The following is an 11,484-nucleotide window of genomic DNA, read 5'->3' as shown; positions in this document are numbered from 1 at the left end:
CAGTGCATTGACAGGGAACTGGCAGAAATTAAAGCCAGATTTGGAAGAGGACGTGGAACAAGGAATATCATTGCTGGTGTCAGATGGATCTGGCTGAAAGCAGAGAATACCAGAAAGATGTTTACCTGTGTTTTATTGTCTATGAGAAGGCATTTGACCGTGTGGATCATAACAAATTATTGATAACATTGCCAAGAATGGGAATCCAGAACACTTAACTGTGCTCACGAGGGACCTGTACACAGATCAAGAGGCAGTTGTTTGAACAGAAGAAGGGGATGCTGCGTGGTTTAAAGTCAGGAAAGTTGCACATCAGAATTGTATCCTTTCACCATTTTAGTCAATCTGTATGTGGAGCAAATAATCTGAGAAGCTGACTATATGAAGAATGTGGCATCAGGACTGGAGGAAGACTCATTAACAACCTGTGTTATGGAGATGACACAACCTTGCTTGCTGAAAGTGAAGAGGACTTGAAACACTTACTAATGAAGATCAAAGACCACAACCTTCAGTATGGATTGCACCTCAACATAAAGAAAACAAAAATCCTCACAACTGAACCAATGAGCAACATCATGATAAATGGAGAAAATATTGAAGTTGTCAAGGTTTTCGTTTTACTTGGATCCACAATCAACAGCCACGGAAGCAGCAGTCGAGAAATCAAAAGACACATTTCATTGGGCAAACCTGCTGCAAAGGATCTCTTCAAAGTGTTGAACAGCAAAGATGTCACCCTGAAGACTAAGGTGTGCCTGACCCAAGCCATGGTATTTTCAATCCCGTCATACGTATGTGAAAGCTGGACAATGAATGAGGAAGGCAAAAGAAGAGTTGATGCCTTTGAATTGAGACGTTGGTGAAGAATATTGACTATACCATGGACTGCCAAAAGAACAAACAAGTCTGTCTTGGAAGAAGTACAGCCAGAATGCTCCTTAGAGGCAAGGATGGCGAGACTGCGTCTTACATACTTTGGACACGTTATCTGGAGGGATCGGTACTTGGAGAAGGTCATCATCCTTGGTAAAGCAGATGGTCAGTGAAAAAGAGGACAATCCTCAACGAGATGGGCTGACACAGTGGCTGCAACAATGAGCTCAAGCATTACAGTGATTGTAAGGATGGCGCAGGACCCAGCAGTGTTTCGTTCTGTTGTACAGAGGGTGGCTTTGAGTCGGAACTGACTTGAGGGCACCTAACAAAAACGCACAGATTGTTTTCTGTATACATATATCAAAATGTAATGCTTGTTTCAATTGGTCATATTATTCTTCTCCAAGCAACTTTTATTTATTTATTTATTTTTTAGTGGATCATACTTGAAAGAATCTTATTTATTGCTCATTAAAAATCCAAATGTATGTTCCTGATTAGCAGGTAATCACGCTTCATTTTGTGATTCTGGAACTCCAGTTCTCTCCATCTTTGCCTTTAACATGTTTAAAACGTGATTTTCGTGGTCACCATGCTCAGCTGCATCAGAGATTATCAAGGACTGTGTATGAGTGAGACCAGAAGTGTTGCACATCCATTTTCATCACATTCCACTGACTGGAACTCTGTACCATGACTGTGCCTAATTGAAAGGGAGGCTTAGAAATGTAGTCTAGACTTGAGGAAAAGGAAATAGATTTTTCTGTGTCACACAATTGATTTCCTAATTTCTTGGTTGAGAAACATCTACCCTGCTGTTGGATCTATATATGGAAATAGGGGTTTTTAAGGAAAAGAGTAGGTAGCACTGTGGATGTCTGGGAATAGGATCATTCTGAATGTAGTGGATGAAGTCTTTAAACTGCCATTTGGACAATAGGAATGGGAGACTCTGGGTCTAGGATGCCAAGCTTAACAAACCTTGAAAGCAACAATGCATCTTATATGGAAAAGCTTTGTTAGCCAAGGGGTAATTTATGATGGTCAGGAGAAGTAACCCCGGAGGAAGCACTACTGTGTTAACAGCCTACAATCTGTATGTATGTGTGTGCGTCCACACACGCATGTATGCACGTTCAGGTAGTTCCACCTTCAGCAAGATAATCACTGAAGAGGAAACACACTCAGGTCTGTGTGATGCCTGTTAATTGTCCCCATTGCTCCTGGGGTTGTGGTCTCCGGAGATAAGACCTCATAATCTGGAAGGGATAAATGATGGGGAATGGAGAGATGCTTGGCATGTTGTATTCCCTGAGTAATTTCACAAGGGGATGTCTGTGAAGAAAGGAACGAAATGGTGCTTTACTAAACAGCTAACATCTCAGACCCTTTGGCTACATTTAGGATACATGGGCACATGGAGCAGTAACTTCTCTCCTATGTCTCAGGGCCCATTTTGTTTCACATATTGTTATAAAAAAGGAATATAAAATTTCATGATTATTCTATTACACAAGGCTTATTACACATAGGATAAAGAAAATGTCTTTTGTCAAATTTTCATTTTGTCTGTGCAGATGATCTTCAAAAGAATTGTATTCCTAGAAGATGAGAAAATAGGGAATTTTTCTTTTAAGTTATTGGAAATAATTGAAATGACCAACTGGATTGTTTATTGTTCTCTTTCTCACAGATGACAGCACAGCAAGTCTCCTCTGATTGTGTGTCTTTGTAAGTAGTAGCTACTTGATTTCATGAAATATAATATTCAGATTGAAAAGATTTTTTAAAAAGTGGGGGAGGGGCTAGGGAATCAACTATTCCAACTCATGGCCACCCTCTGTGTGTCAGAATAAAACAGTGCTGCAGATGGAAGTAGATCATCAGGCCTTTCTTGCAAGGGACTTCTGGATGAACTTGAATGTCCAACATTTTGGTTAGCAGTTGGGTCTGTCAACCATTTGAACCACCTAGGGAATCCTTGCTAATTTTATTACCCTGTACCAAATAGTCTTGCAAAATGCTAATTAGATAAAGCTCTGATTATCTTTGTCTTCTAGATCATCTCCTGTTTTCCACTGACTGACAAGCTAAGGCTGAACTAGTCACACTGGCATGGAGTTTTCTGCCATGTGGCTCCGTCTTTGTCCCTTATAATTCACCATTCTCTTACAGGTATTTTAACTTTCATTCTTTTGGACTCTTCCCAGATCAGAATTTCTTGTATCCTAAATCTTTTCTTGTCTCCATTATTGCCCTTGAAAAATTCTATCCTTTGCTGCCAAGGTCCATATCCCACGCAAAAAGCCTTCCCTATTTTTTTCCAACTGCACATAATGTCCATGTTTCTGAACGACAACAGAAAATTTTCTTTTGATTTGTCACATCCTGCTGTGACTGTCAGTAGAAGCACCATGATACAGGTGGAGGGATGTTAACATGCACCCCATAATCTATAGCAGCACTCCATGAAGATGCCTCAAATAAACATAAAAAATATTTTCCTTGCTATGCAAGCAACTAAGGTTTCAAGGCAAATGTCCTAATATCTTTTCCAATCAGATTTAAGCTCTTAAAATTCCTCTGTGTAGAAATCCTACAGCAACCTTGTAATTGTTTAAAGTAGCTTTGAACAAAAGGTATTTGGTATGAGCTCCGTAAGACCAGGGTTTTAGCTTGTTTTATTTATTGTTCTTTCTTTATCTCCTACTACCCCCTAAAAAACCAAACCTGTTGTCAATGAGTCAATTTGACTCATATCAACCCTATAGGACAGAGTGGAACTGCCCCACAGGGTTTCCAAGGAGTGGCTGGGCGGATTCTAACTGCTGATCTTTTGGTTAGTGGCCAAACTCTTAACCACTGCACCACCAGTGCTCCATCTCTTACTACAGTGCCTGGCAATATTATATGCTCAATAAATGTTTATTGAATAAATGAGGGGGGAAAGGAGCTGAAGAAGAAAGAGCGGCCAACCCTAATGATGTCACAAAGCCAAACTGAGAAGAAACACATATTTCTTCACTGGGAAGAAGAAAAGTAGTATAAATATTTCTGTGGTTCTTACTATCCCTGCCACCTTCACAGGTCAGACCAATGAGGATCCTGAAGACCAGTAATATCTCTGGGTCTGTGAATGAGTTCATCCTCCTGGGCTTCCCCTGCCGCAGAGAGATTCAGATCCTCCTCTTTGTGCTCTTCTCCCTCATCTACCTCCTGACCCTCATGGGGAACTTGTCTATCATTTGTGCAGTGTGGTCAAGCAGGAAACTCCACACACCCATGTACATCCTCCTGGCCAACTTCTCCTTCCTGGAGATCTGCTATGTCAGTTCTGATGTGCCCAAATTGTTGGCCAACATCATCTCCCAGACCAAGAGCATCTCCTATGCTGGCTGCCTGCTCCAGTTCTACTTCTTCTTCTCCATGTGTGCTGCTGAGAGTTTATTCCTATCGGTGATGTCTTTTGATCGATTTCTTGCTATTTGTAAACCTTTGCAGTATCGCACCATAATGACCAATCATCTATGTGTCCAGTTAGTGGTTTTCTGCTGGACAGGTGGCTTTCTCTGGCTATTGACCCCTTTGTCCCTAATATCTCAGGTGCCCTTCTGTGGTCCAAACACCATTGACCATTTTCTCTGTGATCTGGCACCCTTACTGGCATTGTCCTGTGCTCCAGTATCTGGAACTACTCTGACCTGTGGTATTACTAGCTCTCTCATTATCTTTCTCACCTTCCTGTACATCCTTGGCACTTACTTCTGTGTCCTCAGAGTGGTGTTGCAGGTGTCCTCAGGCTCGGGGAGGCATAAGGCTTTCTCTACTTGTGCCTCCCACCTTGCTGTGGTGTTCTTGTTCTATGGCTCAGTCATGGTGATGTATGTTAGCCCAGGTTCTGGGGACCATCCTGGGATGCAGAAATTTGTGACCTTGTTCTATGCTTTGGCAACTCCATTCTTCAATCCCCTGATCTATAACTTTCAGAACAAGGATATGAAGGAGGCATTAAAGAACATTTTGTGTTTGTGTTTTGTGGGAAATTTCTGAAGGATTCAAAAATTGAGTTTAATATGACACATCATTGGTGTTTAGAAAGGTGAAAGATCATGAGACAAATGAGATCATGTTGTTTTCCTTCATTTTAATCCATTTTCATTCATTGGGAAGATGGCTTAGAAGAATTCATTAAGCTCATGATTTAGTTTTAGAAAGCTATTTTTATTATGTTCCAGATATGTCTGGAATTAGATAGAATTCTGTATTTGAAATCCAATTTAATAAATTTTCATATTTTTCTCTATAACTGAAATTCTGACTATTCTTTTGGTTTTCATTAGATACTGCTTGGTGTATCTCAACATCCTAAAATTCTGTCTTTATCAAAGCAAATTGTTCCTTTTCAGAGCATAGCAACTAGTGAATGTATTGCAAATATGCAAATAGTTTACCAATAATCCTTCAGATTGAAAAAAATACTCTAAATATCATGAACAACTTTTAGCACTACTGTAACCTGACCCTACAAATGCCAGTAAATTTCCATTAGTCCTTAAACTAGTCAAAGCCAAATTTGGCCCATTCTGCATGCTCAGTAGGGCCAGCTATGGCCACTAATTGACCTCAATAGAGGTTGCAGCAACTGGTGGAATGAATCAGAAGAAAAATCATCACCTGGACCCTATTCCAAAGTGAGAGATCTGACAATAACCATATTACTGCCTGTTTCCTGACTGCCTTCTAGAATTTTCCCTCACCAGTATGCCTGTGTGGGCACTGTCTTGCTGCCCAAATCACACATGAGCCCTGCTTCCCCATAGTTCAATGAGTAGGATCTGAGGAACTTCCTCCCAGCTCCTTGCTCTGGGCATTGCGATAAAGTTCTTTTCTCTTTCTCAAAGGCCGGTGTCCAGATTATTTGCAGGTCTAAGCACACCTGACAGAACTCACCTTCTAGTGTTTGGTAACATTATTATTGTATCTCCCATAATCCCAACAGTAGTTTTGGACACAAAAAATTTTCCTCAGTAATGTTCTGTTGACTTGATTAACTTTCCAGAATCTGCCAACACCATCACTTTACTGAAAAAGCATAACTGTTTGTGGTCAAGTTGATTCCAACTCACGGTGATCCAGTGTGTTACAGAGAGCTGTGTCATAGGGTTTTCTTTACTATAATCTTCATGGAAGCAGATCTCCAGGACTTTTTTCTGTGGTGCCACCGGGTGGGTTTGAATTGCCAACCTTTAGGTTAGTATTTCACAGCAAACTGTGCCACTTGGGGGCTTCTTTACTGCTTTATTAAGTAGGCCCAAATCTTCCATATGCAGATGCATGAAGATTAGTAGTATATATTCTAAGCTAAAGAGCTATAGAATGTGTGAGATCACTGCCAACCAGGTGCACTGATTTAATTTACAGTATTGACTTCATGAGGAGGTCTCAAGCTAAAGCTCGATTCTAGGAAACCCCAGCACTAGCTTTATTTCCAATTCTAGTTAGACGTCTGCAGCCTCCTGTTGTATATTTTTAAATGAATATCCACTTCAAATCCAGTTTCCTAATTCTAAATCATTAATCTCCTTTTAAATTAGCTCCTCCATTCTTACTCTTCAATGGCTCCATTGATTTATATGACCCAGATTTGAAATCTTAAATTTTATAATTTCTCATTTTCTAACCCCACTTTGAGCTTGTCGTTTAATTCTGTCCTGCAGTCCTTTTCCACTCTCATTAGTTTTGTCCAGGTCCTAGCACTGCATACCTGTGATGGTGTAATAACAACTTAAATGGTCTCTCTGTCTCTGACATCTCCTATAAGAAATTCCAGAATCATCTTCTTAAAAATCCTTTCTATCAGTCCTCACACCTATGTATAGGATAAATACCAAATTCCTTAGTTTGTAATTCAAGGTTTTTCTCAACCTGTCCTCTAACTTCATTTCTACCTTCATGTGACACACTATCTTCAGTTAATGTATTACAAATTTCATTTTACAACCTGAGCTTAAAACTGTTGTATTCATACCTTGCCCATTTTTAGGCATCACTCATGCTCTCTGTGATAGGAATGTATACTTAATGTTTAAATTGACTAATAAACATCCAAATGAAGATTTGAAAAAGTAATTGGATATGCAAGTCTGAAAGTAAGGGATGAGGTTGGGAGTGGACATGAAAACCTAAGAATTATCAATATCAATATATCAATGATATTTAAAACTATTGGACTCTTTAAGATTAATCTGTGCTGTCCAATACAAATATAATATGAACCACATATATTATTTTAAACTTTCTTGTAGCCACATTAATAAAGGTAACAAACAAACAGGTGAATTTAATTTTAACATTTTATTTAATCCAATATATTATTATTTCAACACATACTCATAAAATTATTAATGAGATATCTACATTCTTTTATACTGTTTTCAACATTTTTAGGTATTTTATACTTACAGCACATCTCAATTAGGATTAATCACATTTCAAGTGCTCAATAGCCACATGTGGCTTGTAGCTATTGTATTGGACAGCACAGCCAAACAGGGAAGAGATCTGAAGATTAATTATAGAGCTCAACACATTTTAAGGTTAAGCAAAGAGGGGAATTGTCTTTATTTTCCAGAGTAAAGTTTCTTTGCCTATAGAGAACAAGCATCCTCTTATTTCCTAGGTTTCCTGGTTTAAAGCCTGATTTTGGTGGGAAAAGGGCCCACTGCCTATGCCATGTGGTGGTGTTCGTGGCCTTTGACGTCCATGAGCCACCGCTTGGAAAGAATCTGTCCTGAAGAATTGTATTTCCTGCTTATAGGTCCTTATTTTTCCCAGACTGACAGTTAGAAATCCCTGTGAAAGCTGGATGAAATTTCCCTCGCGCTTTGGTTTTCACTAAAAAGTAGGGAGGTGGGAGATTTAACCAGTTATAGAATAATACCTAAGGAGAATCCCATTTATATACGCCTTCAAACTCATAATTTATATTTTTATGTGTAAATGCACAAAGAAAGGTCTAGAAGTGTGTCCACTAAACTGAACGCATTGCTGAGGAGATAAGCGAGTTTGTAGAGGTGTAGAGACATATGGATTTTCATTATTCTGTACAGTTTTGTCTTTTTACAATGCGAATTTACTCATTATAAAATATGTTACTTGTATAATTAAAAAAAAAAAGATGGGTATAGAAAAAATTAATACAATTCATCCCAGAGTAGCCAAACCTTGGTTATTGAAAAATTTATGTATATAACACTTCTATCAAAATAAAAAATATTTTATTTTTAGATACTTTAATTTTACATATAAACATTTTTATCAAACTCTTTGAAAACCTAGGTATAAATGAGGATCTCAGTTATTTGGTTAATTATGGCCCAAGGAGAAGCTGTGCTGTGGACCAAATGGTGACCTTGCCATATGGGATATTAGATGCTGTAATGAGAGTAAATTAGAAGGACTGTATACAGGGACTCTCTTAACCTGTTGAGCCATTGTAGTGGAGTTGATTCCAACTCATGGTGACCCTATAAGATGAAGTAGAACTGCCTCATAGGATTTCCAAGGCTGTAATCTTTATGGGAGCAGACTGACACAACTCTCTCCCATGAAGTGTCTGGTGGGGTCCAACCCATCACATTTTGGCTAGCAGCTGAGTGTTTAACTACTGTGCCTCCAAGGCTTCCAGGGACTCTCATAAGAACTCAAAATGTTTTCATGTTTGGTGTGTGTGTGTATGAGAGGGAAGGAGGGAGAGAGAGAGACTGCATTAAACCTTGGACTTTCTATGAGAAAAATGCTTTCACGCACATAAGCATACATTTCTGCACACAATTGGAGATCTATGGACCCCCAGGCTAAGAATTTTTGGCTCACAGTGGAAGAATAAGGGAAGAGTTTTCTTTTCCACTCTTCACCGATTCTAAAGAGGAAGAAAGAACGGCCAACATTATATTTCACTTCAGCTAATAGACTCGACGGCAGTGGTTTTTTTTGGTTCAGCTAATAGAGGCTTTTGCAAATGATGATTTCTTTCCCTTTTTCTAAACTTCTTTGTCTTAGAACTCCTGGTAAGGCAGCAATAAACTATAAGCAGCACAGTACCTTTTAACACTGCCTATTATTTAGGTTTTATTATGAGATGGAGCACTGGTGGCTCAATGGTTAAGAGCTCAGCTGCTAACCAAAAGGTCGGCAGTTTAAATCCTCCATTTGCCACTTGGAAGCCATCTGGGGCAGTTCTACTCGGTCCTACAGGGTCACCGAGTCAGAATCGACTGGATGGCAGCAAGTTTGGTATCATGAGATAGAGAAGTCCTTAACTACCCATGGAGTCATTTATTACTTTTTCTCCTCCTGCTCCCACTTCTCTGCTATCCTGTGGGTGGATCATTAAGTCCTACCCTGTGTAACCTCTAGAGAGAACATACCTAGGGATATTATGGGGAACTAAAAATGAATAAATTGTAAGAGTTGATATTTTTCTTTTGTCTTAGCTGCCTAGTATTTCAATTCCCCTTTTTATTGGAGGGAATGACAATATTATAAGTCTTGGAGCTTATCTTACTGCAATTAGAGCTCATATTGTTACGTATTATTTCTCTCATCCTTCTTCACAATTGTGGCATGGGAATGTACTCTTGGCTCTACCAAACAGATACGACTACACCAAGTTTTGATTCAGGGGCTAGTGATAAGAGAGACAGAAGTAGCAGCGGCAGAAAAAAATTACGCTGCCTCAAGTAGCGCAGTTTTTGCAGGAAAGAAGTTCTTATCACAGAAGTGGCAGTGGTTCAAACTGTAGCATCTAATGGCCCATGGCAGCAGTTGTGACCATAGTGATGATGGTTACCTCATCATATGAGTTGTGCAGGATTGTTTTGGCATTCATCTTGCAAACTTAGCCCTGGTCCTTCTGCTTTCGATGACTATGTGATATTCTTGTATTCCCATCAATGAATCTTTTACACTGCCCTGCTAAATCAACCAGAGTCAGATTCTGTTGTATGCAAAATCCTGGTAGAGTTATATTGTAGTAGAGTTATCTCACATAGGTCTCAGTAATCTTTAGAAAGCAAGGAGAAACTAGCCCTTTTAGGATTGCAAATTGCTATGAATTAACCTCTAGTTCGGTAATGGTTTAGAAAGCTTCATAACTTTGCATTTCTGTTATAGAAAATGGTCCCCAAAGCCAAAATAACTTGGGAGGGGACTTTAAGATGTCTATTTGTGTGTGAGGAACCCTGGTTGTGCAGTGGTTAAGAGCTCAGTTGCTAACCAAAAGGTTGGAAGTTTGAACTCTCCAGGGGAGAAAGATGAGTGGAGAAAGATGAGGTGGTCTGCTACCTTAAAGATTTGTTGTTATGTTGTTAGGGGCCGTTGAGTCAGTTCTGACTCGTTGTGACCCCCATGCACAACAGAAGGAGACACTTCCTGGTCCTGCACCATCCGCACAATCATTAATATGTTTGAGCCCATTGTTGCAGCCGCTGTGTCAATTCATCTCATTGAGTGTCTTCCTCTTTTTTGGTGACCCTCTGATTTATGAAGTATGATGTCCTTCTCCATGGACTACTCTCTACTGATAACATGTCCAAAGTACATGAGATGAAGTCTCATCATCTTTGCTTCTAAGGAGCATTCTGGCTGTACTTTTTCCAAGACAGATTTGTTTGTTCTTCTGGCAGTCAATGGTATATTCAATATTCTTCACCAAATCCAAAGAATTCAAAGAAATCATTTCTTCTTGGTCTTCCTTATTCATTGTCCATCTTTCACATGCATATGAGGTGATTGAAAACACCATGGCTTGGATCAGGCACACCTTAGCCCTCAAAGTGACTTCTTTGCTTTTTAACACTTTAAAGGGGTCTGCTGGGGCAGTTCTACTCTGTCTTATAGGGTCACTATGAGTTCAGATCAGCTTGATGGCAACAGGTTTGGTATTTTATATTAATGTGGAAAGTTTGAATCGAATATGAGGTCTGGATTGAGTATTATCAGTCAAATCATTAGTCTTTAATATATAGGAGACAACTTCATAAACCATCACCTATTCACCCTCTGAAAAGAGAAAACATTGTGCCACTGTTAAAAATATGAGCATTTCTTGAGAATTAAAACTACGATGAGATTCCATCTCACTCCAACAAGGCGGGCATTAATCCAAAAAACAGAAAATAATAAATGTTGGAGAGGCTGCAGAGAGATTGGGACTCTTATACCCTGCTGGTGGGAATGTAAAATGGTACCACCACTTTGGAAATCTATCTGGCGTTATCTTAAAAAGGTAGAAACAGAACTACCATACAACCCAGAAATCCCACTCCTCGGAATATACTCTAGAGAAATAAGAGCCTTCACACAAACAGATATATGCACACCCATGTTTATTGCAGCTCTGTTTACAATAGCAAAAAGCTGGAAGCAACCAAGGTGTCCACCAACGGATGAATGGGTAAATAAATTGTGATATATTCACACAATGGAATACTACGCATTGATAAAGAACAGTGATGAATCTGTAAAACATTTCATAACATGGAGGAACCTGGAAGGCGTTGTGCTGAGCGAAATTAGTCAGAGGCAAAAGGACAAATATTGTAT

General features: G+C 39.3%; 1 protein-coding gene across 1 annotated transcript; it reads left to right on the top strand.

The window, feature by feature from the left end:
* Positions 1-3,975: 3,975 nt before the first annotated feature.
* On the top strand, positions 3,976-4,929 carry LOC126084493 (olfactory receptor 11G2-like). The gene has a single exon (XM_049899105.1). It carries the CDS (start codon positions 3,976-3,978, stop codon positions 4,927-4,929), a length of 954 nt encoding a protein of 317 aa, XP_049755062.1.
* Positions 4,930-11,484: the final 6,555 nt, after the last annotated feature.

The sequence above is a fragment of the Elephas maximus genome, chromosome 10, assembly GCF_024166365.1.
Source record: "Elephas maximus indicus isolate mEleMax1 chromosome 10, mEleMax1 primary haplotype, whole genome shotgun sequence".
Classification (NCBI taxonomy): Eukaryota; Metazoa; Chordata; class Mammalia; order Proboscidea; family Elephantidae; genus Elephas; species Elephas maximus.
Note: the sequence above shows the minus strand (reverse complement) of the source record. Positions and strands in the feature narration are given on the sequence as shown.

Bases quoted from the DNA above. Each gene is read 5' to 3' on its own strand.
- LOC126084493 (XM_049899105.1), top strand. From the start codon at position 3,976: ATGAGGATCCTGAAGACCAGTAATATCTCTGGGTCTGTGAATGAGTTC.